Raw genomic sequence first — 27,502 nt, forward strand, 5'->3', positions numbered from 1 at the left:
TAAATGAATGTTAAAAATAAAATAAAACTATTTTACATAATAAATAAAATACATAGAAAATAATGTAATAATAATAATAATAGTTTATTTAAAAAAAAATCTTTGATATTCTTCAAAATATTTTATAATAGTACATAAATTTAGTCATTGATTAGTTAACAGTGAATTAATATATTGTATATTTATTTCTGTTTATCAATTAAATTTAAAAAAGAAAATAACTAGAATAATGGTAAAAACAATGATAATAATAATAGGCAATGGTATAAACAAAATATAAAATATTTTTTAATTAATTGTTTACATTATGAGATAATATAAATTATTATTAATTTCGATATTTTACAAAATATAAAATTCATTGAAACATATTTATAAATAATTGTTGTTTAAATAATTTCTGTACAAATATCTCGTGAAATTCAAATAAAATTAAATATATAATATTGTAATAGATTTGTGACAAAAATAATCATTAAAACGATATCTTTAAGAAATTTAAATTCTGTTATTACAATATTATAATTACAATTTCACCTATTGTTTAGTAAAATGTTATGACAGTCTCCAGACAAATGAGTTCCCATATAAAAGACAAATCATTTGGAAAATTAGCCAAAACTATACTTAACACACAATTGAATGAAATATGTGTTAATCCATTCATCAATAAAATTCAATTCACAAAATTTGATTATTTAAAGGTTTTATAAAAAACTAGATTTTAAAGTAATTAACATTTTATGACATAATTTATATAATTTATTTGTTTAACAATTAGATCTATGTTTTTGGTTCAATATTATTCTTAGTGAGAATTATTCCAATGTTATTATGTATAGCATTGTCCGCTATTTTAGCCTCAATTTTCTTTCATTTATTAAACTTATTAAGTCTATTACGGATTCCCACAAACACTTTAAGGTATATAAATATATTAAGTAATTATTATTGAAAATGCAATGAATAGAGAATCGCCAGCAAAAAAAAGTCTACAAATATCCAATTAATTTAGTAGTTTTACTGAACCAGAAAAGATAATATAGTTGTGATTTATATTTTATGATTGAATAATGTATTAAAATGAGTGAATTTTTACACTATATTTACAAAACTGCATTTAATCTTAGAAATGACTATTTTATATAAATAAAAATAATAACAATTTTAAATACAATACGATTGAAACTATAGAAAAGTAGCCAATTTTATAGTTTATGGTATTCTTCGTATTTGTTTATTTTTTGGCGGATTTTATTGGATTAAAGTGAGCGACAAAAGTAAGAAAAGTGCTGTAAAACCAAACATTATAGCAATAGCACCGCACACGACATTTTGGGATATGATATCAATGCTTAAACTGGGAATTCCAGCCATTGTCTCCAGAATCGAGAACTCGAGGATCCCTTTCATCGGAAGTCAGTATTATTTGATAACTACTTAACCCATAGTTGTGTGCAATTTTTTTAAAAAAATTTTTTTGATCAGGTATTATAAAACTAAGTGATCCAATATATGTCAATAGAGAAGACAGAGAATCGCGATCTCAAGCAACGAATGATATCAAAGAGAGAGCAATGAAAGGCAAGATTTTGTTGTTCCCGGAGGGCACCTGTATTAATGGCAATACACTGATTCAGTTCAAATTGGGTGCATTTTTACCACAATTGCCGGTACAACCAGTAGTTCTAAAATGGGATAACGGAAGTAATTATTAATTTATAATATATCATAATTAAGTCATTTAGTTAATTGATTGCTATATATATATATATATATATATATATATATATATATATATATATATATATATATATATATATATATATATATTAAGAACACGATCTCAAGTCTTGGGTTGAAGAGGGACCGTCACTATTGAAGATTCTGTACTATTCATTGTCACAGATGTGGATCAACTGCGAGATAATCAAATTAGAGCCATATTTTCCAAATGAAGAAGAAAAACTTAACGCTTCACTCTTTGCAAATAATGTTCAAAAAGTTATGTGCGATGAGTTAGGAGTCATTCAGTCGTTTTATACCTACGATGACGTTATGTTTATGGGCTTTGCGTTAGTCGACACTTAGTTTTAATACTTTTCAAGTTTTCCGATAAATAATTGCAATAAATTTTGTTTAAATAGTAATGAAATTCGACTCTTCCGGAGTCCTGTTTGCATAAAGCTATTAAAAGTTTGCTATAAAATGGCAAAAGAGTCGACTATTGACAGCAATTTCGCTAATTTAAGCAAAAAAATTAAGGCACCAAAGTTTGCGCCCATTTTCCAGAATTTAAATTACTTGGGAATTGGAGAAGATTTTGGTAATTAATTACAAAAATTAATTGACATATTTTTAATGAAATACCAGTTTTACTTAATACAGACCATGGAGTATATGTGCCTGACTTTTATGTGCCAAAAGCATTACTCAATATATCGGGAAAAAAGACAAAATCAAAAAAAGTCATCCAAAAGAAGAGATTGGAGAACGACTCGAATGCAAAACGATTGCCATTGAGTGGAGTCATCCGTAAAGAGTTTGACATCTCTAAGACTGTACCACAGTTTGCACTGACCAGTGATGTGGCACAAGAAAAACGATACGTTTACGAGACTTTCTGCCATAAAATACAGACCTGTATTAATGATATTGAAGTACAGATATAATAAACTATTAATAAACTATTTATTTATTAACTATTTATTAATATATTTTAGAAAAAGGGAGAAATCAGGACAATTGAGTCGACTGAAGATTTGGCACAATTGTTAGGATATGATAAATGTATGTATCATAAGATTCATAGTTTTTTTTAATGAATATTATATTTAATTGATGATTAAAATCATTTAAATGATTTATAGCCTCAAAAATAGTTAAATCGTCGGCTTTTGTTGATTTACTTAAAGCACTTGAATTCTCGACAGTCGACGGACCGACAACTCTTCATTTATTAGCTGTTCTTCATCTCTGCGATTGCAGGTATTATCCAATTATTTTGTCTTTTAGATTAAAATAAATAAATAATATATTTCGCGTTTACAGAGAACCAGATCTTTGGGAACGAATAAGGGCTGCCATAAACTTACTGTCTCTACACATGAAGACATCCAAATCTGATGATAAATTTCGTCCGGAAAGTCCAGAATCCGAAGCGACACTCAATTTGTTGAACTTTAAGACATTGTTGTGGTATTCGCTTGGATTACAACAATTCAACGACAGATTCTTCGTTAAACATGATTTTGATTTTCGTAATTATTTTTTAAACAATTTATTAAATATTTTTAATTACAAACAATATAATAACTAATGTAAATATAGTTTATCTAAATAATATAATTCTATAATAAATTGTTATTTTCAGAGTATATCCGTCAAAATATGAAGCGATTATTCAAACGAGCCGTCGATGAGAACGCACAGTCTCTCGAATAACTCATTCATTATTTTTTATTTTGTATTATTTGTATATAAAAATATAAATATATTTGTAGTCTGTGTTAAAATAAAACTTATTTAAAATATATTTTATATAAAAAAAATAATTGATTGATTGTCTTAATAATTAAATTATTATTATAATATTTTTAAGAAATATCACAAACAATTTGTTACTAATAATATATTAACTGTCGATATCAATGAGTTTTGCTTTACGTTTTAACCACATTTCGCATATCTTTCCAATTTGTGTCTCATTTGAGCGCTTAGAGGCCTCCAGAACTCGTGTTACATCTGTTTCACGATTGTGATGGACAGCCAACAGATAAGCCGACTTTAATTTTCCGCTCAATATATAAGCATCTATTTTGTTGATGTCATTAGAGAGTAGTTTAATCAGTGGTTCAATCAAGAGATGGTCGGCTGCACTACGAATACAGGCGCCGATCACATCATCGCACACTACAGTAGTATCGCCCGAATTTGAGGCACGAATACAATCTAATAATTGTGAGACTGAATCAATTACATTGATTCTTGGAGTCCTCACTAAAGCTCGTCCCGCAAGTCTATATACTTGTGCCGCATCCAAGTTATGGTCCTTAAAATAATAATAATAAAAAAGATTCATTAATATCAATAGAAAATATATGATTTAGTAAACACTAACTTTGATTATCATCTGTGATATACTAAATCCTTCAGCAATTTGAGATCCATAAGAAATGGCAGTCAAAGCGGTTAACTGTACTTTTCTTGCTTTGTTGTGATCAAGAATAGTGGGCGGACTGTGAAATCCAATGTCAAACTCTTTGGCTGAATAGACTTCATTTGGTAAAAATCCTTTAATTCGTCTCTCATTGAAAACATTTGTAATATCTATTTGAAGATTCAAAACTCTAATTTGTTTCATCACTTCTTCCTTTTCCATTATAAGACAACCATTTCTATAGTCATTTGGATTTATACTCAGATAGTCTTTGCAATGTTGTTTAGCTGTATACAAGTGAATCACTCGTAAATTCATTTCCATATAATCGGCTGCCGGAGGACTCAAGAAAAACCAATTGATTTGAGTGATGGCAGCCCGCAAATGATCGCCCATAAACACTTGCAGCACATGTAACACGTGAAACATACTGTTAGAGCTCAGGTACTTGCAGGTGGATAACAGGAATCTCCAGCTATGCTTTAAACCCGAATCGCATGTCTTTAAATCCCTGAGAAATGTCGAGAGAGAGCCTTTGCGAAGGGATACCATAAATAACTCTTTAATAAACATATTCGTCGAACAATTGTTTGCATAATTAAGAAAAGCACGAAACGCTTGTTTCCACATCGAGTTCTTCGAAAAAAATTTGATTGTGTCCTCACTATTACCATATTCTTGCAAATAATACATTATTTCTATAAAAACTTTCGGATTTTTTGTTTGCAAATCATTGTCTTCGTTGTAAAATCTTGAAGAATTTGATCCATCGTTTGGATTGATTTTCCCTTTAGTTATCTGATGACATCGTTCTCGAACTGTACTGTTTGACCAATACTTGCGTTTAGATAAAACTTTCAAAATATTTTCGAGATCTCTATTGCCTTCTGTTGTCTTATTTTTGTCAAATACGAGTTTAAACTTATCTCTCGCTTCTGAATATTGTGAGTGCTTTAGACAAATGAAAGCCCAGGTCTTGAATATGGATCGCAAGTCGAGTCCAAACTTTGTGGCCAAATCGCGGGCCAATTCAAATCTTTCCATTTCGATGAGTCTCTCTTGAAGTTTAATTATGGCGTTATCATTGCTCGACAGTGCAATTGCTATCAAATCTTTAGTAATACAGTTGGAGTTAATTAACATTCGGATTACATCCAAACGATCTAAAAGAAAGTTTAGCTGATCTTTAAGTTCAGGATTTTCTTCGTCGACTGAAATTTTTGTCGACACTAATAGCGATCGAATCATTCCTATAATTAATCCATTGTCCACTTGACTGGAGACTACTGTTTCCAACAATGGTTTACAAATATTATCGACAATCACTTTACAGCACCGATTCTTATCCGAATGCATCCTCAATAAGGTCAGACATACAGAAACACTGGGAGACGAGTCATAATAAAATTCCATCCGAAGTGAATCGTTTTGAATGTCGTCTGTTGTCAGAACCCAAGCCATGGCTCTGTCAGAACTCATGGATTCGCTACTAAAACTTTCTTTTCTATAGAGCTGTTGTGTCTGAACATAACATTCATCACATACTCTAACCGATGAATTGGCATTTATTTCACGAATTAGCAAATTATTTTGAGAACAGTTACCACAAACAACTCGCCCACATCTTCGACAATGATGTCTTCGGTTTAACTGTTGGTTTATTATTAATATTATTATACATGTATTAGCAATAATTAATATAATGGATGACTAATAATATCAAACAAACCATTGAAAACTTTTCAAACTTGCAAATCATACAATGGGTAACATTTGAGTCGGGAATCCATTGGTCTTTAGTTGGAATGCTTTCTGGCATTAAATAAGTCTTCACCGATGAAGACATACTTTTGTTATCAATATATGTCGATGAGATTAGTGTTGCGTCAGATAATACTAAAGATTATATTATATTTAAAAATCAAAATTTATATACAAATAATTATTGCAAACAATTGTTTTATATATACCCGAAGCACCAGTTGATGGCAAGTCATAGATCTGAACCTCAACGGCTTTTTGTGCGTAAATCTCCAGAAGATAATCGAAGTTCAATATCTTCGCCGCTTCTTCTAAGGCCTCATACTCTAAGTTCATAATCATTTGTTCCACAATAAGCATCGGTTTTGTTATAATATTAATGTAATTGTTGTGGACTTTAGGTTCGAGTGATTTGATTAGTTTACTTCCGATTACATAGTCTTCATAGTGTTCGCACAGTCTGACCATTGGATTGGATCTATCGGTGTGATCGTCGAGCAATGAATTTGCCAAAAGTTGCTGTTTAGGTGACGCCCACATCAACGACATTATCGACGACAACGATGGTCGTCGTAAGTCATCACTTGCGCCGCTGGAAGTACTCATATCTCTGGCGGCAAAACGTATGTTATAGAAGAAGAAGAAGTCTTGTAACTCGATGTCTTCATTCAGACCATTCAATTGATTCCATTGGATGACCTAATTGTCTGTGACTTCAGAACTCCATATCTGTGTTAATAAGAGATACTCAATGAGCTGTTCTCGTGTCTGACACCAAAACATTCAGTGATATATCTTCAGTGACAATGAGTTTTACTCTTCGGTAAAGAATAAGTCAAACAAATGTCAGTCAAAAACGTAAAAAACTTTAAATTAAATATTGTTTACACATATTATGTGATACTTTTAATACCCCTTTAATGCCAAACATTGACTCCAAGTATTAAAATAGCGTTACGTTGTTTGTGAACGCAATTGTTTACAATTTTTTTGTTTGATTACAGCGTTTAGTGTTTGAGAAACAAAAACAGCGTTTAATTTGTTTTGTTTGTTATCAACAAAAACAGTGATAACAACAACAACTGCTGAAGACATCGTCAGATTTATTGATCAATTAGTTACCGATTGTAATGACCAAAGTGTGACCAAAACATATATAAGTGTCGGTGTAATCGATGGCACCCGTCATTCAAAGTGCACCCAAACCGGCCAACGAACGACCGAAACGGCCGACAAACGATAGGAGGTTTGTTTGGTCACTTGGTTCGGGTATCACCCGATGTATCACAACTTATGATTGTATTTTTTAGGTCAGAGTTAGTCTGTCGGGTCAAGTATTGCAACCAATTGCCAGACATACCATTTGATCCTAAATTTATAACATATCCATTTGAGTCGAATCGGTATTTATTTCATTTAATCCTATGTTTGGACACCATTTGATGTGTCAATGATTTGTTTGTTTACTTTGTGTTTATTAGGTTTGTCTCCTATAAGCCAACATCTCTGGAGAAGAACTATAAGCACGACCTGTTAACGGAGCATGACTTGGGTGTTACCATTGATTTGATAAATCCCGACACATATACTGCTTCATCCGACGCCAAACTCGCCGAAGAGGATGAAAAACTTCTGGAAGAAGAGTTAAACACTCCGCAGGACTCGAAGCGCTCCCGTTGTCACAATACACTCGTACCATGGCTTAAGAAAACTGAATATATTTCTACAGAATTTAATAGATATGGCGCCAGCAGTGATAAAACTGAGACAAAGTAATTAATTACCGAAATTTATAATTATTATTCTTATTATTAATTTTTATTAATTATTTTAGAGTTGGATATAATGTAAAAAAGAAGATGAAAGAAGAGGCTTTGTATTTGGATCGCGACTCACAGATAATCGCTATTAACAAGACCTTCGAAGCGGCGCAGAAGCCAATTACAGAACATCCGGGCAAACCTGGTCTCACACCCGTAGAAGTGTTGCCCGTATTTCCCGATTTCCAGCTTTGGAAATACCCTTTCGCTCAGGTCATGTTCGATGCAGACCCGGCGCCCATCACTAAAGTCGAAGAGATGTCTCAGGCTATGATCAGAGGTGTTATGGATGAAAGTGGCGAACAATTTGTTGCTTATTTTCTTCCGACTGAAGACACTTTAAACAAGAGAAAAATTGATGAATTAGAGGAAAGAGAATATGAAGAACAACAAGAATATGAGTATGTGATGGCCAGAGAGTATAACTGGAATGTCAAGAATAAAGCGACCAAAGGTTACGAAGAAAACTATTTTTTCATTTGGAGGGATGACATGATTTGTTATAACGAATTGGAAACAAGAGTTCGTTTGAGTAAACGTCGTAAACTGGGATCTGCGCCAAACAACTCGAAATTAGTTGTCAAACATCGGTCACTCAATGAACCAGAGTTTAAGACTCAGGACATACGTATGACTCAATTAGAACCGCCACAAGAAGAAGAGGAACAGATACCGGATAATAAAGATAATAATGCAGAAAATGAAAACGAAAACAATGACGACAACGACCGAAGTGAAGCTCAGGACAAGAATGAAACGCCCAGAAAGAGTCCAACCAGTGCTAAGTCGTCGTCATCGTCGTCGTCCTCTTCATCATCTTCTTCATCAGATTCATCTGACTCGTCGTCATCGAGCGATAGCGATAGTGACGGTGAAGAAGTTCGTCGAAAGACTAAACAAGACGCGGCCGCCATCTTTGGTAGCGGAAGTGATAGTGATTGATATGTCTTGTTTTTGACCCATTTGTGTGCATAAATTATTACTGTATTAAACAATAGTATGTTTACAATAATTTAATTTTTAATCATTTAAATGTAATTCTTATATTAATTTGTTTTTATAATAAAAGTCACATTCGGTATCATAATTACCGATTATTAATTATTTTCAATTTTTTTGTATATTCTATACCATATCTAATATGGTATTTGTATTTTTTATCACAATTATTATAAATATAATTTTGCTTATTTCGCAAATATTATCATTAATTTTTAAATGTTTTTTTTAATGACTAATTTAACTTTAAAATATAATATACAATTATTGTACAATCATTGAAAAGAGTAATATTCTAAATAGTTTTTTGGTTATTACTTATTTTTAGTGTATAATATGCTTATAAGCATAATAAGTTTAATTTAACATGCTAAATGACCTTGTATAAATATTGTTTTAATTTACTATTATTTAATTGCGAATAATAAGTTTGAATTGCAAATTTACATATCAGTAATTAAATATTTTATTATTTTACATAATTTAAATATACAGTGAATTTAATTACATAATTTCAGTAATATGATTATCATTAATGTTATGGATATATTTTGTTTTTTTATTTCATAATTAACAAGTATTATAAAGACAAAAATAGTAAATATTTTTAAAAACTAGCAATAGTCCATTATTTGGTATTTTAGATTCATTGATTTTTGATTTTATAAATCAGTTTAACTAACATGACTAAAATTTTAAAACACAAATGAGAATACTTTATATATATATATACAAAAAATGAAATATGAAATATTACTACTGTATATATTACGGTATTTGTTTGATAATTTCATAACATTTGAATAATTCTATACTAAAATTTTAATGTACATTAATATAATTTATAATAAAAATTATTAGTTGCTCATAATTGATAAATAAAATAATCTCTATATTAAAATATAAGATAAAAATAATTTTATATATTTTTAGTCTAAGTTTAAGTTCAACACTATTATTATATTGATAGTTGAATATCTAGCAAATTGTGGACAAACTTATTATTGTTGTCGGCGGCCATTGAAAATGGATGATATAAGTGATCGTAAATTATTACAATATTGTGCACAGCTTTGTCTGAATGTCGGTGAGTGTCTCTGGTCTTCGAGATAACTGGCCATTGAGTCCTCGCATTCAGCAATAAATTTTTGCATATCAGTCATTGGAAAGCCATTTTGATAATAATCTTTAATTGTCTCGTATGAGTCCATTATAATAGCAATAAATAGACTCAATACCACATAAATGAATAATATTATAAATGAATATAAATATAGACGACTAAACCACCAAATCATTGTTGAGTTAGTATTAGTTATGGCAAATGTGGCGAACAGGTCATCACCATTCATAAGAGCAAACTGTTGTAATAATTAAAAAAAAATATGATAAAATTTTATGATTTGCTAAATTTTCTTAAATTATGCAAATTTACCAAACATTCAGAAGTTGTTGAGATAGTCCTAAACTTGAAATGATAGGGACCTAATACAACCCAACCGCAAAAGCAAAATCCACTAAAAATTAAAAAAATATATAATTTTATCTTTTACTTATTGGTATAAACTATTTTTTTTTTGTGTACAAACCTGTATAGAATAAGAGCACATAATAGAAATCTTAATACATGAGGAAAGGCATGTTTTAATGTAATAATCAATATATTGTATTTATGGAAAAATCCCAAATATCTCAAGAGTCCGCACCAAACTAGAAGATTTCCGACACCTAACAATAGGGAACAGTAGTTATAATGTGATCCATGTAATGAATTTGTCTCCATATTGATCTTTTCAAAGGAACCAGTAATTATAAGAATGTCATTCAATATAATCATTATAATCCACCCGTCGATGAACTGTGAAATGTCTTCAAATGACAATCCTTTGCCAAATTGTTTACGAAAAAAATAGACTGTCTTTGAACGAAGTTTTTGGCCACGAATTAGTGATCGCAAACATAAGAAAAAAGACATTAAACACAACAGTATTACACCGATATTGAGTACTTGACGCTCAATATGTGTCTGCTCTTCATTATCCTTAAGATTACCATCACATTCGTGGCGCAGATTAGTAGACGTCAAAGATATTAACATTTGACCAGAATGTTGACAATTGTCGAACAGTATGTTAACGTTTAGGTCATAACATTCKGGTGCATCATATCTGGACAGACTGTTCAAGTAAATGGTACGTAAGGGTAGTTGAATGGTCAGAGAGACCAGACTGTCAAAAGTGAAATCAAACTTATGTTCTGTCATATAATCTTTGAATCGAAGTTGATTCCAGCGCTCGTCTCCCGGTTCGTACGTATTGTTTATTTCAATACAGTTTTGTTGAATTTTGTTGTCGATATAATAATAATAATTTGATGGTTCCAGTGATGCCTTTGTGTATGTCTTGAAACAAACGTTTAATACAGACATTGGCTGTAGTGTTGCGTTCGGCGTCTGATAACCAAATGATCCGACACTCAGATGTGATATATTTGCAAACCTATGGATCGCGTAATCAATTGAATCAAACAACTCCTGCTTTTCATACAAAGCGTACGGACCGGCGGCCGGTGGGTATGTCATCACCTCTCGTAATGTGTCATAATTTGGCAAAAATAACTTTCGTAATGATGTCACCTATAGATGAAATATTAAGAGATTAGTATACATTAAATACAAAATATGATATGATATACAAAAAAATCAATTAATAGGATTCAGACCACATTAGCTTCGAGTGTCATATAGTCAGACATATCGATACCGAAGACAATCAACTGAATGGTGACGAAAACTATTTTGATTATTTGAAGACATAGTTTGTACGGAAAGCGACCCTTTGCTCGCCATTTATCAATCGGTGACATAAAGTAGTATTTAAGACGACGTCTTAAGCGATCTCTATCGGTGGCCGTCACCCGGCTTTCGGTGGGCGGCATAGAGTTCATGCCCTGTAAGTTGACACTCGATGACGACATAAAGTGCTCGTTATCGCCGTTAATGGCCGTACTATTGGTGGACAAACACTTCTCGATGACATCGATGTCGTCATCGTCGTCCGATTCATTGGCCATCAGTCGGTTGTGTTGGTCATTGTGTGATCTGTTCCGCGAGGAAACCACTGCGTGAACGTTCTCTACGACAGACATTGTCTGACATTTATCTGCTAATTATCACCGAAATAACTGATCATAAGATGTATGACTCAATTATACAAAACTCTATTGTTTACTATTTTACAGCTGTTTATGACTTTTCACTGTAAACACTGTTTTATGTAAACAATATTATTATGTTTTCAAACGTATGATAAAAACATTGGATAATACATAACAAGCGTTATATAAGATATAATATATTGTATTATATTATATATATGTTTGAAACTACTGTTCAGTATTTTATTAATTGATAAGAGATTAAGGAGTTATATATATAATACTGTATATTACTATAAACACTTGAGAAATGAAATTTTATTAAGAGATTTAATATAAAAAAGTAAATTAAATATTTAAAAAAAAAATATTATTCAGACTAAACAATAAGCATTAAATAAAATGATTTTTAATTTGTGCAGATAATTAATTAATTAATTAATTTTTATATAAAATGTGTCAATTGTACACTATTTCTAAATAAATTTGTAAATATATTTGTTAATAATTTATTTTTAAAACTATTGTTTATTTGTGTTACATAATTAAATAGTTATTTGCTGTGATAGATAAACCTACTAAAACAATAACAACCRTAATGTCAATAAAAGTTACTAAAAATACTCTACTGTTATGACAATAAACGGTATAATACGGTATAATAATGTGTAATAAAATTGATGTTTTTATGAAAAATAGTGAAATGAAAAGCAATTACTTGACTATCAATAATAGGATATGACATTAGAAAATAATTTTGCTTTTAATAACCAAATTATTAATTATTTTGCTATTAATAAGTTTGAGTTCATTAATAATAACATTTATATTCTTAAGTATATAAACGCACAGTTAATTTAATAATTTAGTAATTTAAAAATTAACTTTTAAACTACTGTATACAGTATTTTTAACTTTAACATGATCACTTTAGCATAAATTATTATTATATTATTAAGAAACACACTAAATTAAATTAGTTTTGAAATATATACAGTAATTGAAATTTAATTATATAAATAATTGTTTTATACATTAGCTATTTTCATAGGAATTTTAAAGTTATGCATATAATCAAACAATTAAATAAATGTATGGATTACTAATTAAATAAATCATAATAATGTTAATTATTKCTACATATTTATTGGTATATTTAAAAATTGTGTTTATTTACATTAGTAAATTTATCAATTTTTAAAATTTACTGTAATTAAGTTGAAAATGATAAGCATAGCATTGCCAAACAAACTTCTGGACGCTATTTTATAAATTAAAAAAAAATTATTCAATCATAATATGTATAAAAAATTAAATATAAATAATTTAAAATTATAAATTAATTAGAATTTTGCATTTTATTGAAATTTTCATTAAAAGATAATACATTGACATTGGTTTCAAARACATTCATATATAATTTTTTCATAAAATATTTGAATCTAATGTTAACATTTAAAAATCACAGATTGTTTTCTTGTGTGTATAACTAGAGTGACTATAATACATATGATATTTAAAACAAAGTTTGTGAAAATTAAAATTTTATGTTTATTTTGCATATTTCATACTTGTAAATGTTGTTATAAAATAACTAATAAATTTAAAGTTATGTCTGTGGTACAAAAATTATGATATCGTTTATGAAATTTATCAGTAAATTATAGTTATATAATAATAATTACTAATTTTAGTATTATCATTATTATCGCAAGTTATTTAGAAATAAAGTTGAAATAAAATGTCAAACTATCAATTGTCATATAAAAATATATCATTTACTGTATATTCAAAATACGTAAATAATTAAATAAAACATCAAATATTTTTTTAATTTAATTAAATTTATAAAATAAAAATAATTATCTAATGTATAAGTCATAAACATCAAATAATAATTAATATTAGTCGTCAATCTACTTAATCTTAATTAAAACACTATAAAAGTCTAACCTTAATATTTGTAAAGATCACACAACAAATTTTATAATCATTAAAACTATTAAATTTTAAGGAAATTTTCACTAGAAATTCAAAATCAATTAAATTTTGATTAGATATAAACATGTGTTATTATTTTTACAAAAAATAGCTTAATTACTACAGCATATTAATACAGTATAGTAAAGATATTTTGAATGAAAAAAATACCAGAGCATCCAGTTCTTAAAAAAGATATTATATTTATTTAATGATATTTATTTTGTTAAATTATTGATAAATAATAAAAAAGTTTTTAAAAAATATATATGACATAAAATATGATCAATAGTTATAAATTGTTTAATTAGTCGATTAATTGATTGATGTGTCCAACAGTGTAGTGGTATTTAGCCGTTGCCTTCAATTACAATCTATTATACCTCTTATACAGAGCGCTGTTATTATTATTATAATATAAAGACAGTGTTATTATGTCATGTATTACGCAAACTCTCAATGAATTTGAGTGTTGACTGTATTGAGTGTGAAGTAAATGCTAACAGAGAAAGCATTGAATGAATGCATTGAATGAAAGTGTGAATTGTGTTTGAAATATGCATTCAATACAATGTTATATAAAAATAACATTTATATTATATATTTTCAAATTGTAATGTCAAGAGTTAGTATGAGGTTTGCCTTCAATTTGACCAAAAAATAGTGACAATTGATTGACTACTTATATATCTAACACTGTTGGACACTATTGTATGGGTATTGGATGTGACATACAGTGAATTGATAAGCTATTTGATGTGCGGATAGGTATCCATACATACTATCAGTGCAGCAGTTGATCAATGCATTGAACATCACTTTGACAGTGATTTGTGTGAAAAACTAATACATTTTCAATTAAACTCATGTGACTGTCTATTGGTTAGACAACTGTATGACTAATTATAGTGATTGTAATATCAATGAATTATTGATGACAAGTGATGACATATATTGATATCAATTAGTGATGGATTGCAACGATTACAGAGACACCGATGAAACAGTGAGGTCTACCTCAGCGCCCACTTCTCCCACACAACAGTCCCGACAGATCAGCGGATGTCTGACCAGAGGTCAAGGAAAAGGTCACCATAGGGTACAGTTCCCGGAGGACAACTGTATTGTGACCGGTTATTTTGAAGCACCCGATCCCTATCAATATGGTATTAATTCATTCAATTCAATATAACTTAACATATCGTATATACAATGCTAGCAATCATTTTTCAATAGTTTGTTTGTTTGTTATAAAACTGTTTACTTTTTAATGTTTTTAATTGATCTCTTGTTTCAAAACAATTTGTTGAATCACTTGATTTTAAAGTCAATATTATGTCTAAAATATAACCCAATTCTCTATAGACTATCACATACTGTCACCAAATGTCAATATAGAGTATATCGTGTATTAACACTATATTTCATTAAATATAAAATAAAAACTAAAAAATAAAATATTAAAAAACAAATTGTATTGTATTTTGAAATGTGATTTTTAACTAAATATAGTCAGTTTTTTTCTATCTCATTATCCAATATTATTGCAATAAATAGCAATAAAAATATAGAAATTTTGTGATCGATATTCAGTAAACATTTTTGTTAACGATATAAGACTATACAGTACTTGAGTATATTGTAACTTATATACAGTACGTATAAACGTTTAAACAGTATTGAAGAATATTAGTAAATTTTTTGGTGAATTTTGAGTCTTTAAGCCTATTAATTCATTTTTATATACAATGTTTTAATTGTTTGGATATATATAATCATGTTTTATAACTCATTTAATTTTAATACTGTATATAATATAAAAATTAATATACAAACTGTATTATTCAAAGCACTTAGTTTTTAATTTAGACATAAAAATGTGAGTTAAATAATAGATAACAAGAGAGAGAGAGAGAGAGAGAGAGAGAGAGAGAGAGAGAGAGAGAGAGAGAGAGAGAGAGAGAGAGAGATTAARATGATATAAATAATGAAAATAATGTTTACGAGTTTAGATAGCGTATTATTGCTATACATGTATATAAAGTATATTTATTRTATGCAGTTTTGTTGGACTTCAATGTTAATTAGATGTTAACCCGTGTTATCAAAACAATAGCAATACTGATGCCATTAATTAATTAGATAAGTAGTGTGTAGTTAAACCACTTCATTGCATATCATTGATATCGCTATCGTTAGTCTATAGTAAAAATATTGAAATTCATCATTATTAAGTTAAATTACCCATTTCCTTTAGTTATCTAATCATTATTATTTATTTTTTTACAAACACATAGTTATTAATGAATGACACGATTTTATGTTCAAATTATGACAAAATACATATTTTTATTTTTTCTAATTATTAATATAAAATATGTTTTAATGAATATATATATATAATTAAGTTTTTAATGTTTGTATTTTGAATGGGTTTTATGGGTATATACTGTAATATATAACGACAAATCTATAGATCTTTTCAAAAAAATGAGTTTTATGTTTATATTAGAAGATTTTATACTTATCGTAAACTAATTAATTTAATACATTTATAAATTTATATATACAGTATAATATATATTATTATGTATATACTGTATAGTAAATAGAATTGAGCTTAACATCCAATCTTACATAAACTCCTGAATCTAACTGTTTTTATATTAAATAACAGTTGAAAATATTTGCCATGTCTTATAAGAAACACACCCAAGGGGTATACAGGGGGGGTTAGGGGCGTAAGGCAGCTAATTTTCATAGCRGTTTTATTGTCAAATTTGCTTTAAAATTAAATACTTAATAATTAAAAAAGTATAAAATATTTAATAATAATAATAATAATAATTTTATTAAAGTATAATATTTATATTAATTTCTGAAAAAAATGATGAATGACTTACAAGAAAATTGTTATTTTTCAAACATTTCATTATATCATTTGATGCCAACATTTTTTTATTCGGTATTTTAGGTATTTTAAGTAAAACTCAATGTAATAGAAGAGCAATCTTTTTTATCAAAATCCCTCTCTCTCTATATATATATATATATATATACTATATAGTGTATATACATATTAAATATTAATACTTTTTATTTACTTATGTTAACAAGATAACATGATAAGCAAATTGAAATTATACAGATATTTATAWATATTTTGTTATAAATACGTTATTATTTAATTAATTTTTGGTATGTTTAAAATATATTATATAATTGTTTTATAAGTGCAATGTCGATTGTGTATAAAATTAAAATAATAATAATTTAAATACATTAGCAATTTCAAGATCTATAAATAGACTTTTTTATATTTAAATATTATCTTTATATTAAAACATCAGCAATTTTAAATGTTTTTTTAATAGTATTAATATCAATTAAACCAATTTAACTTTATCTAAATTATTATATATTGTACAGTATATATAAATTATTTTGTAATTTATTTATTTATTATATTAAATTATATAATAAACATATTATAATTATAATTTTTAGCTTATTTCAATACAATATATGTACAGTATTGTACAGTATAAATTAGTATTATACTGTTTGTATAYTGAATGCATAWTSTATAATGCATTGTTGATACAAAATGTTTGTTAATTTAGCGTAAATAAATACTAGTATATTAGTATCAATAGTATTAGAGTTTCTAATTAGTAAGATATGTGACAATGTAATATACTATTGTTGTAATACTGTACATAATTTGGCTAAATTTTTTATTCTATACAAATTATATAAATATTTTAATTTTATTTAATTTATATACAGATATAGATATATTAATACAGTGAAATATATAATATATATTGTATTAGTAATTAAGTATATTTTAAATGATTAATATACTGTATTGTACAATATATTAAATACTCTATTTTATTTATATTAATAATATGTGTAACTTTGATTTATATATTTATCTTAATTTATAATATAAACTTTATATATTTGGAGTAATTATTTATATTATAAATACAGTATTTCGTATATCTATATGTTATATACAGGTATTTCTAGTATATAATTTCAAACATTACAGTTATAATATGTCTAGTAACCTATTGTCTAGTGTATATAATTTAATAAATATTCATAAAAACAAAATAGTTTTTATAGCCTTAAGGTTATATAAAAAAATTAAAAATATGTATTGAATAGAATATATGTTTTGATATGAACAGATATAATCTAATTTAATAATTTTATAGACATTTCCCAAATTTATTTTATACAGTAATTTGTTATTGTCTGTGAATGTAATGATAAAAAATTATTATTTACATAATAGACAACAACTGATAGGAAAGAGAGACTTATTTACAAGTATTAGATTTGAAACAATCATAAATTAATTTAAAATAAATAACAATAAAAGTACAATAGATATTCAGTATATAGAATTTGAGATAGTAATAAATAATTTTATTATAATTATCTAAAAAGACAAATATTAAATATTTGCTTAAAATAAAAATATTGTAATTAATTGCTCATAATGTTTAATAATAGAGAATTTTATAAGGTTTATATAAAATTGTTTTGAATTTTTATTAATAGATAATTATTTCTATTTTTTAAGTCATTGATCAAAGTATCGAAACATTATATGATTCATATGTGACGGCGTGTGGCAAACAAAATATTAAACCCATTCCTAGAGTTGTTCAACAGTTAAAGGTATGATTTTTTTTTTGTTTTAATAAAAAGTATACTATAATATATGTAAATTATTTATTATACTTTTAGATATAAAATATATTTAGTTGTTTTTATGCAATATATTATTTATCAATAATATATTTATAGTAATACCAGGAATTATCAATATAAATAAAATGATGAAAGTTTAGAAAATTATTTATAAAATATTACATTACTAATTGTAATATGAGATTAGGAATCAATATATCACATAATAATTTATTTATCGTAACAATACTATATATAATCAAACATATTCTGAAATTTTATTTATATATAATTTTTGATCACATATTTTCTATAAATATTTTAATAAATTGTCTAATATTATAGTTTTAGGTTAAATTGGAAAACAAGAGATTGTTATATCTGATTGTTAATACAGTAGTTTTACTATAATATGATTTTTAAGTTTCTTTTTTATATTTATTGTATTATTAATTTATTAATTTTTATAATTTAAAAATGCATACTAAAGATATTTTTTACAATTAATTAATAAATTAAATTATTAACGACAAAAAATCATCATAAATATCTTATATTTAAACATAAATGATAAAAATATTGATTTTTAGAATTATTTACTTCAGCAATTTTAATTAAGTTTTTAAAATTACATCTGTATAGACATTAATATTATATGAATTATAATAAAATTAAAAGATAAATATAACAATAAAAATAATGTAATTAGAGTCATTACAGTCATTTTTTGAATACTTAAAATTATATTTATTTATTTAACAGAAATTTAAATGTAACCAAATTAGAGGACAGGATCTCATCCTCAAAGGTAATGTAATATTTATGTTTATAAAACTGACAAACACTTGTTTTTATGTTTAAAAAACACAAAATTATCATATAATGTTAAAAATCGTTTTACTATATGATTTAGTTTATCACTGCATTAATCTTTAAATGTCTCATATAGTTAATGTATTTCATTATACAGCACATAATTTACTGTACTTTATTGTACATACAGTACATATAGTGGTAGTGCATATGCAGTACTATACTGTATACTATAACAGAATATTCTGTATCTTTAAATAGACACTCTGTTACACAATATCTTGTGTGATAAATAGTATATACATTATAAATATGCAAAATATTTGCAAAAAAGCATTGTATGTTAATATTAATAATAAAATATATAAAATAATTTAAAATTTAAATTATTATACACATGAATACATAAATAATTTTTTATTAAATTATTATATTAAATAACTTAAATTCTGGTACTATTTATAGCAAAAAATTAACGAAATATATTTGATTTGATTGTTTACGTAAGCAAATCACTAGAATAGGAAAATTCAACTAAAATATTAGCCAAAATTTTTATATTAAATACATTTTTACTGCTTTTCATTGTATTATAAATAAATTATATCAGTTATTGATTAGCATATTTTACTACTTGTGACCATTGGTTACCTGTCAATTTCATTAATAATATATTATTATTATTATTAATCTAACAAACCATTAACAAATTATACTGTAATTGATTTATATGACAAAATAAAAAATATTGCCATTCATATTTAATACTGAATAATAAACAAATCTCATAAATCATTTTATCTGACAAATTAAAAAAAATACAAACGTTTATTAAAGAAAACACATTTTAATTAAATATTTACTTAGATAACAATTTTAAAAAAATAGATTTTTGACAAATAAATATTTGAATAAATTGTGTTTACATAAGAAATATTAAATACTGTATAATAATAATACAGTTATATAATGACAAAAAAATGTAAATCAGGTGAACGTCTTGACTATCGACACTGTGAAGCGTTAGAAGAGATACTAAAGAGAGTTATGTTTCGTAAAATCGATTTGGATTCGTGTGATTTGGATGGAGAGGTATGTCTACTCTACTAATATTAGTAACTAATTAGTAAATCAAAATAGAAAAATATTAGCCGATAAAAGACAGTAATAATAATAATAGCATTATATTTGGTCCAATTATGTTGAATGTTGTTTTTCTTTTGATTATAGGGTGCCTCAGCTTTATTTGATATGATTGAGTTTTACGAGTCGGCATCGCATCTATGTCTGGCAAACAATAAGTCCATTGGTGTGATGGGATGGCAGGCATTGTGTCGGACATTGAAAAAAGTATTATTACTTTATTTTTTTTAAATGATATTTCTGATGACAACGTCTTATACATTAAAATTGATTGATTTATTTATTTTTTGTATTCAGACTTCATGTCTTCAATTTCTCAATCTAAGCAATACTGGTCTTAATGAACAAATTCTTCTGATTATGGGTCGGGCTATGCGTTTGGGTTCACATTTAGTGACCATTTATTTGGAAAACTCAGGATTATATGGCAGAAGACTTGCTATATTAGGTAATTACTAGTTTTATTGAACGTATAATAATATATTTGAGTTATAAATCATTAATCATATGATCAGTGGCCGCACTGAAGTTAAATACTAATCTTCGTGAACTGTATTTGGGAGACAATAAGATCTGTTCAGCAGATGGCGTCCAAATTGGAAATCTTCTTCGAGCTAATTCTTGTCTCGATATTCTTGACTTAAGACGGAATCACATCCAAGACATTGGCGTCGACCACATATGTGAGGGTCTCTCTCATCAGTGCTACGGAGGGTTAAAGATATTAAATCTGAGCGATAATCAAATAACGAGTCGTCCAATGAATCATTTATCACAATCACTGGTTATTATATTTATTTATTCAATTATTTATCTTTTAAGAAAAATAAATTATTTATATTAAATAATTTTATTTAATGTTTAGATTCAGTGCCGATCTCTGATAGGATTAGACCTATCGTACAACGGATTATCTAATGACGGGATTTCCATATTAAAAGAAGGACTCATTTCATGCAAAGAACTTAAATATTTAAATCTAAGGGCAGATAATATTAACTGTGAGGGTAAGGATCAATACATTATATTTTATTAATGGTATTATTATCTTTAAAAATATTATTATTTAATTATTACTGTAATTATTAGGAGCCATTACTATTTCACAAGTTATTGAAATTAATGAAAAATTAATAATTGTTGATTTAAGTGATAATCAAATTCAAATTACTGGTCTTAAAGCTTTATGTTCAGCGATTAAATTAAATAAACGAATTGTTTCACTAAAATTATCTCAATATCTTAAATGTAATGATAATGATGAAGACGAACAACAAATTGAAAAACAATATAATGATTTGTTGACTGAATTGAATGACTATTGTTTGCAAAATAAGACAAATACCGTTTACGAAGAGCCAAATGAATTGCTAGAATCGGTAAAAATTTGTTAATAAATTTTTGAAAACAAAAAATTTAATTTAATTATTAAATTGTTTATTAAGTACTTGGAATCTCATAGCGAAAGTGATTTAACTGATGATGTGTTTAATGATATAAGTGACCAATTATTAGATGACGATTCAAGACTTAATGATAATGAGAGTCGACCGGATGTTATATCAGATGTTATGAATGGATCAAATGGCTATTCATTTAGTAAACCAGATATAGTTTCAATGCAAGAAAACCTAACTCATAGCCATCATAAGCCAATTGCCAGAACTGTTAGTTTAGGCTCCTGTGGCTCGTCATACGATTCATATCGACAGTCCGGTCGGTTTAGTGTTTCACCAGTAAATTTAGATTCAGATTCACTACAAGAACAAGTGCCGCAATTAGATATAACTCCGGATGAAATGCCAATACAAACAAATAATGAGTTAAACACAGACAACAATAATCAGATAACTAGTGAATTAAATGAAACAAATGATCAGTTAATGGATTTGCCAAAAAAGATGTCTAAAAATCAATTTCTAAGTCCAGAATCGCCGTATAATAAGAATATTAGACGAATGAGTTCTCCAAACTTATCGCAAACCAATCCAAATACCAAACCCAAAGTCCGATCCATAAATCTATTTAAAAGTTATACTCATTTGGAAAGTCTTGACCTCAAAAGTTCACTTCCTATTTCACCCACATTTTTTGGCCGATTTGGTATTACATATAAATTTATATTATATATTATTAAATATATAAATTATGATTATTTATAATATTTGTTTTCTTAAACAGAATTTCCCGATCCTTTACTACTGAGATTACCGCCAGAAGTCGATGATATTATAGCTAAGTTTGGCGACTGTGAGTCCAGTCCTGTCCAAGTTATCTAAATATTTGACATCAAAATTATAGTTTACTATCGCTAACAAAATTGGACAATAATTTGTGTGCGATTTTTAGAAATAATATAAACTTGAGTGATAATTGTGATTAATATAACAATATATAAATATGTGTATTAAAAACTTAAACTAAATTATTATATATAGATCTAAATTACTAAATATATTTTTAACAGTTATTATCAGATATGTTTGTATTTTCATCTGAATTATTAAACTATAAGTACAGTATATAAGATTGTATTTACACGTATTAAATGTTATATAATATTACTGTATATAATATATAAAATTTTATTTGTCAAAATTATATATTTTTAGTTTTGAAATATTTTTAGTATATTAAAAATATATGATACAAAATTAAGCAACGTGATAATACAATTCCATATTTTATATTTATTGTTTCTAAAATGATTATCATTAATTATTTACTGTTTTTACGTTGTTTAATATCAATTTACGGTAGTTTACAAAAATACGGTATATTTTATTTGTTAAGTTGTATTCAATTTGTATGTAATTTGTCTCAATTTGTTAGTAAAATTTAATAATAATATAGTATTATTATTATGTGTATACTATTTCAAATAGATTATTTAAGTATACTGTACAGTAATATTACGATTTACAATATAAATATTAAGATAAATTATCAATTTAATGGGATTATATAATTGAATACTACAGTACTTAACAACTTACATATAATAATTATTATTGCATGTACTATATATATACTGTATATACAGTAAGTTATAATATATCAAATAATCGTAACTATTAAGGATTAAATTATATATATATATAGGTATTATATTATATTTAAAAAATTATGATGAGTTAAGACTGTGTAAAATTAGAAAATAATTTTGATAAATAATTACAGTATAATAATACCATTTATGATATAGTGATACAATTGCACAAACGTAATAACAAAGTCCATCATTTCGTGTCCAAAAACAATTGAAAAATAAATATTTAAATACAATTAAGTGACAACAAATAGTTATGTTATAAATTTAAAACATGTTGTTAACATTCCTGAAAGTTTATGCAAAATTTTATAAATAAACAAATAAAATTATATCTAACAATTATATACAGTACTGTTTATTAGTTTTAGTATATTTGTTGTTTAATATACTGTAATTTTTAATTCACTGGTTATTAAAATTAAGTAACCCTATTTAATTAGTTATTTTAGTTAGTATTTACCAATTTAGTTATAAATAACAAATTATATAAAAATTGACTAGGTACAATATTAATTGCCTAAAATCTAATTACAAGTACCAAAATTCAAAAAAATCTATATTAAAATGCTTTATTTATTAATAACGCACAAATATCATAATTAGATATTAAGGATATTATTATTGAAATTAATTGTATTAATTAATAAACCATTGAGTTAATTTATGCAATAAAATATTTCATTTTATCACAAACCAAATTTGTAACAAAAATTTATTTATAATAATTATTCAATAAACACATTATCAGTAATTACCGTATATGAAAATTTTGTTATCAATTTATTTATTTATAATTTATTAAAATAATACATTAAATTATAATAACGGTTATGTGATATTTCGTGAGGTATAGTGTAAGAAGCGATGCGATTATTTTGTTTTTGATATAGTCCTAAAAATTATTTAAAAAAATTAATAATAATAATAATAATAATATTTATTTAGTATAATAAAGATAACTGACTGAAGTGTCTTTTGTCCGCCGGTAAGCACTAAATAAGGCGTTTGTAACTCTTTTTGCTTTTCGGTTAACATTTTTAATGTATTCAATGGAGTATCAGTTGAACTCATTTGTTGTAATTTCTATTAATAAATTAAATTTAGTTAATAAAACATTTACTTACGTTTGATATAAATAATTGATAAAAAACACATACACTTATCTGTTCCTTCTTTTTCATGCGTTTATCGATTTTATTTTTTGAGGGACCCTTTCCATGAAATTTGTGCGACAAATGTCTGAACGCCTCTTTCTGGTCGAGAACTCTGCCCTTTTCGTCGACGTAATCCAATTTGATTTCTGGCTTATAATCGGATTTTTCTCTAAACTCAGAAACTGGTCCTGAATATCGTTCCCTTCGTCCTATTTTATCGTCTTCACTGTTTGTGAAAAATCAATAACATTAACATTAAAAATGTATTATAAAATACAAAACTTACTAAAATTTCTCTTCAATTGTATACGACTGGGCTTCTAGTACTGCCTTTTGTCGCGAAGAACTTCCATGTTTGTTGACTTCTTTATCGAGATATCCCTTTTTCATCGCTAACTTGAGTGCCCCGACTAAGCCTTTAGTGACATCTGGTTCTTCTTCAAGAATAGGTTGGCCTTCAGTTTCTTCGAACTCGTTGGCCACGTCTTGTTCACTGACTTCCACTTCATTCCATTTGCCTCTAATAGTAGTGTCGTATTCAGTATTGAGAACTTCATTCACTTCTTCTGGTTCCATGAGTTCCATAAGTTCTTCGTCATCATCTCTATTACCTGCGAGACCATAGGTAGGAATGTCACCTAAATTGCGGCAAAACTCTGCCGTAGAATTCAATATAATATTAGAGGAAGAAACAGAAGGAACATCGATGTCATCGTTTAAATTTTCATTTAATCTTTTAACAGTTTCGGCCACTTTGGCAATACTGGCGGCACCAGTGGTCGACTCGGCGTCAAATCTTTGCTTTAATTTTCGTGACTTATGTAAAGCCATCTGTAGTTCTTTATCTGCTTCATCTTCTTCTATGATGACATCACTTAAGTCTTGATTTGAAGGATCAAACACATCTTCATCGATGTCCATATTATCAAAATTAAGACCTCCTTTTGAACGAACCTCTTGTTTAAGATTCGGATTTCCATTATTAATATCGCTTACATGAGGTTTGACATCAATTTCATCGCTTTGATGTCTTTTTCGGCTCTTTCTGGATCCGTGATCAATACTCTGTGTCAGATCAGTAAACAAGTTTTCATTTATATCTTTTGATGTATCGGTCTTTTTGCGCAAAACCTTTCGTATTTTTTTTGGTTTCTTAAATTTAATCATTTCTTCTTCAGTAAAGTATTCGCTGGCAATCTTTGGTTTTGATGTAAACAATGTAATCTTTCCCTCTTCTTGTTTCAGTTTCATTCTAATCAATTCGATATCATTTGCCTTTTTCTCAGCACTAATACCCAATTTAAACGACTCTTTTTTAGGTCCTTCCAGTTCTTCATCATATTTCGAAAGCAATGACTTAGTCTTAAGTATACCGAACTCATCCAACTCTGGCTCGTCGTATGGTTTATAATCGGGTCGTTTCAACTTATTTTCAATATTTTTATTGGCCTTTTCGTCGTCTACTAAATTCACATTCTCTAAGACATCGTCGTCTTCAGCCAACACGTCATTATCTTTAAGCGTTAAAATCAATTGATGTCCCTCTTTGAATGAGTCAACTTTATGTCCAACTGTAAGACCGGTTAAATTTTTGCCAGAATAAGCATTTGCTTTCTTTCGTATCAATTCCTCATTAATAATCGACTTCACACCAAACTCTTCATCCATTTCCTCCAATAGTTTGGCTCTTTGTTGAGCCCTTTCTTTTTCTTCTTCCAGTTTGCGAGTCTTGATAACCCAAGCACTTGTATTGTCGATCTCGTCGTCACTTTCACCCAAAGACTTGACATTTTTCAGTTTCTGGACCATCTTTCGCTTATTCCTCTGCGTCTCAATCTTTTCCCTAATCTTTTCCGCTTCTATTTTATCGCTAATCTTCTCTGTCTTAATAAATACCTCTTCGGTCTTCAACGGCTCTATTCTCAACTCATTTGATTTATCTTTGTTGTTGTCACCACTCGATCCCACATCTAAGGGCTTTAAACCCAATTTCGCTCTTAATTTACTGTTAAATAAATATCAAATATTTAGTCAATAAATCAAATGATAAGTTGTTTGTCAATCACTTACTTTGTCTCTTCAATTGAAAGAGATTCTGTATTTGAGCCTTCAGTTTGCAAATTATCTACAAATTAAATCAAAATAAAGACATTAATAAACAAATATTTAGTTTAAAGAAGACATTAATTGTCAAACAAACTAACCATCTTTGCTGTGATGACCATCCCTTCTGTGACTTTTGTCGCTCCCATCGGAGCTCTTTGGATCTAATTTAGTAGTTTTGTTAACTGAAGAGTTACTAGTTTTCTCTCTATCTTTAACTTCCTTTACCTTTAATTTCTTATCATTTCTATCGACCCGTTCCTCATCAGAGGTGGTGTCAGTTCTCAGTCTTTTTCGTGATCCGGAGGCCGAAGTCGTCGCGGACTCKCGTTCTTTGTGTCTGCGGTCAGATGACCGATGATTTCGATCACTTTTATCGGTTCTGTCCCTCGACTTAGACCGCGACCGATGTCTGCGCGAAGAACCCATGGATTATCACTTGATTTTTGTTTGTCTATTGTTTTGATTCCCAAAAATCTATTGTCGTTTCAAAGCCGACTCTTCGTTTACAATCTATGGGTCATTTGTAACAAACGTTACGACAATCACTAAGTGTTGTTCCCTTTGAGAATCAAACACAACATTTAAATACTGTTTGAGTCAACACTTTTAGCCCTCAAATACTTAACAATATTTGTGAACAAATTGTATG

The 27,502-nt window shown here is 27.3% G+C and overlaps 6 protein-coding genes across 6 annotated transcripts; 3 read left to right on the plus strand and 3 right to left on the minus strand.

The window, feature by feature from the left end:
• The first annotated feature begins 549 nt into the window (after nucleotides 1-549).
• On the plus strand, nucleotides 550-3,444 carry LOC128966274 (lysophosphatidylcholine acyltransferase 1-like). The gene is made up of 11 exons (XM_054313123.1): nucleotides 550-704; nucleotides 782-924; nucleotides 1,195-1,418; nucleotides 1,489-1,707; nucleotides 1,838-2,075; nucleotides 2,148-2,326; nucleotides 2,389-2,660; nucleotides 2,724-2,790; nucleotides 2,871-2,988; nucleotides 3,052-3,260; nucleotides 3,374-3,444. Exons 1-11 carry the CDS (start codon nucleotides 558-560, stop codon nucleotides 3,442-3,444), a joined length of 1,887 nt encoding a protein of 628 aa, XP_054169098.1. The 5' UTR covers nucleotides 550-557.
• Nucleotides 3,445-3,631: 187 nt separating this feature from the next.
• Nucleotides 3,632-6,831, minus strand: LOC128952945 (zinc finger FYVE domain-containing protein 26 homolog). The gene is made up of 4 exons (XM_054298420.1): nucleotides 6,130-6,831; nucleotides 5,889-6,055; nucleotides 4,121-5,809; nucleotides 3,632-4,051 (listed from the first exon to the last, which is right to left on the minus strand). Exons 1-4 carry the CDS (start codon nucleotides 6,524-6,526, stop codon nucleotides 3,635-3,637), a joined length of 2,670 nt encoding a protein of 889 aa, XP_054154395.1. The 5' UTR covers nucleotides 6,527-6,831; the 3' UTR covers nucleotides 3,632-3,634.
• Nucleotides 6,832-6,903: 72 nt separating this feature from the next.
• On the plus strand, nucleotides 6,904-8,815 carry LOC128952961 (RNA polymerase II-associated factor 1 homolog). The gene is made up of 4 exons (XM_054298440.1): nucleotides 6,904-7,166; nucleotides 7,231-7,323; nucleotides 7,402-7,692; nucleotides 7,755-8,815. Exons 1-4 carry the CDS (start codon nucleotides 7,096-7,098, stop codon nucleotides 8,680-8,682), a joined length of 1,383 nt encoding a protein of 460 aa, XP_054154415.1. The 5' UTR covers nucleotides 6,904-7,095; the 3' UTR covers nucleotides 8,683-8,815.
• An 818-nt stretch (nucleotides 8,816-9,633) lies between these two features.
• LOC128952954 (mucolipin-3-like) lies at nucleotides 9,634-12,041 on the minus strand. The gene is made up of 4 exons (XM_054298431.1): nucleotides 11,461-12,041; nucleotides 10,329-11,374; nucleotides 10,175-10,256; nucleotides 9,634-10,100 (listed from the first exon to the last, which is right to left on the minus strand). Exons 1-4 carry the CDS (start codon nucleotides 11,884-11,886, stop codon nucleotides 9,741-9,743), a joined length of 1,914 nt encoding a protein of 637 aa, XP_054154406.1. The 5' UTR covers nucleotides 11,887-12,041; the 3' UTR covers nucleotides 9,634-9,740.
• A 2,373-nt stretch (nucleotides 12,042-14,414) lies between these two features.
• On the plus strand, nucleotides 14,415-22,904 carry LOC128952948 (protein phosphatase 1 regulatory subunit 37-like). The gene is made up of 11 exons (XM_054298424.1): nucleotides 14,415-15,041; nucleotides 18,476-18,573; nucleotides 19,348-19,393; nucleotides 20,390-20,490; nucleotides 20,629-20,748; nucleotides 20,839-20,989; nucleotides 21,057-21,325; nucleotides 21,407-21,548; nucleotides 21,631-21,920; nucleotides 21,987-22,644; nucleotides 22,723-22,904. Exons 1-11 carry the CDS (start codon nucleotides 14,846-14,848, stop codon nucleotides 22,818-22,820), a joined length of 2,169 nt encoding a protein of 722 aa, XP_054154399.1. The 5' UTR covers nucleotides 14,415-14,845; the 3' UTR covers nucleotides 22,821-22,904.
• Nucleotides 22,905-24,417: 1,513 nt separating this feature from the next.
• LOC128952947 (U4/U6.U5 tri-snRNP-associated protein 1-like) lies at nucleotides 24,418-27,408 on the minus strand. Its single transcript, XM_054298423.1, has 6 exons — nucleotides 26,952-27,408; nucleotides 26,818-26,872; nucleotides 25,034-26,752; nucleotides 24,751-24,973; nucleotides 24,558-24,676; nucleotides 24,418-24,485 (listed from the first exon to the last, which is right to left on the minus strand). Exons 1-6 carry the CDS (start codon nucleotides 27,277-27,279, stop codon nucleotides 24,464-24,466), a joined length of 2,466 nt encoding a protein of 821 aa, XP_054154398.1. The 5' UTR covers nucleotides 27,280-27,408; the 3' UTR covers nucleotides 24,418-24,463.
• Between the last annotated feature and the right edge of the window lie 94 nt (nucleotides 27,409-27,502).

Source organism: Oppia nitens, unplaced genomic scaffold (genome assembly GCF_028296485.1).
Source record: "Oppia nitens isolate AA-2021 unplaced genomic scaffold, nextdenovo-longstitch-racon4-pilon3 scaffold1_pilon_pilon_pilon, whole genome shotgun sequence".
NCBI classification, from domain to species: Eukaryota; Metazoa; Arthropoda; class Arachnida; order Sarcoptiformes; family Oppiidae; genus Oppia; species Oppia nitens.

Excerpts from the sequence above, each read along its gene's own strand:
- LOC128966274 (XM_054313123.1), top strand. The coding sequence starts at position 558 with ATGACAGTCTCCAGACAAATGAGTTCCCATATAAAAGACAAATCATTT. Across the intron at positions 705-781 it reads CAAAATTTGATTATTTAAAG|ATCTATGTTTTTGGTTCAAT; the intron begins GTTTTATAAAAA and ends TTTAACAATTAG. Across the intron at positions 3,261-3,373 it reads TAAACATGATTTTGATTTTC|AGTATATCCGTCAAAATATG; the intron begins GTAATTATTTTT and ends TGTTATTTTCAG.
- LOC128952945 (XM_054298420.1), bottom strand. The coding sequence starts at position 6,526 with ATGAGTACTTCCAGCGGCGCAAGTGATGACTTACGACGACCATCGTTG. Across the intron at positions 5,810-5,888 it reads AGTTTGAAAAGTTTTCAATG|TTAAACCGAAGACATCATTG; the intron begins GTTTGTTTGATA and ends ATAAACCAACAG. Across the intron at positions 4,052-4,120 it reads TATCACAGATGATAATCAAA|GACCATAACTTGGATGCGGC; the intron begins GTTAGTGTTTAC and ends TATTATTTTAAG.
- LOC128952961 (XM_054298440.1), top strand. The coding sequence starts at position 7,096 with ATGGCACCCGTCATTCAAAGTGCACCCAAACCGGCCAACGAACGACCG. Across the intron at positions 7,324-7,401 it reads TATCCATTTGAGTCGAATCG|GTTTGTCTCCTATAAGCCAA; the intron begins GTATTTATTTCA and ends TGTGTTTATTAG. Across the intron at positions 7,693-7,754 it reads AGTGATAAAACTGAGACAAA|AGTTGGATATAATGTAAAAA; the intron begins GTAATTAATTAC and ends TAATTATTTTAG.
- LOC128952948 (XM_054298424.1), top strand. The coding sequence starts at position 14,846 with ATGGATTGCAACGATTACAGAGACACCGATGAAACAGTGAGGTCTACC. Across the intron at positions 20,749-20,838 it reads TGTGTCGGACATTGAAAAAA|ACTTCATGTCTTCAATTTCT; the intron begins GTATTATTACTT and ends TTTTGTATTCAG. Across the intron at positions 21,549-21,630 it reads AGATAATATTAACTGTGAGG|GAGCCATTACTATTTCACAA; the intron begins GTAAGGATCAAT and ends TGTAATTATTAG.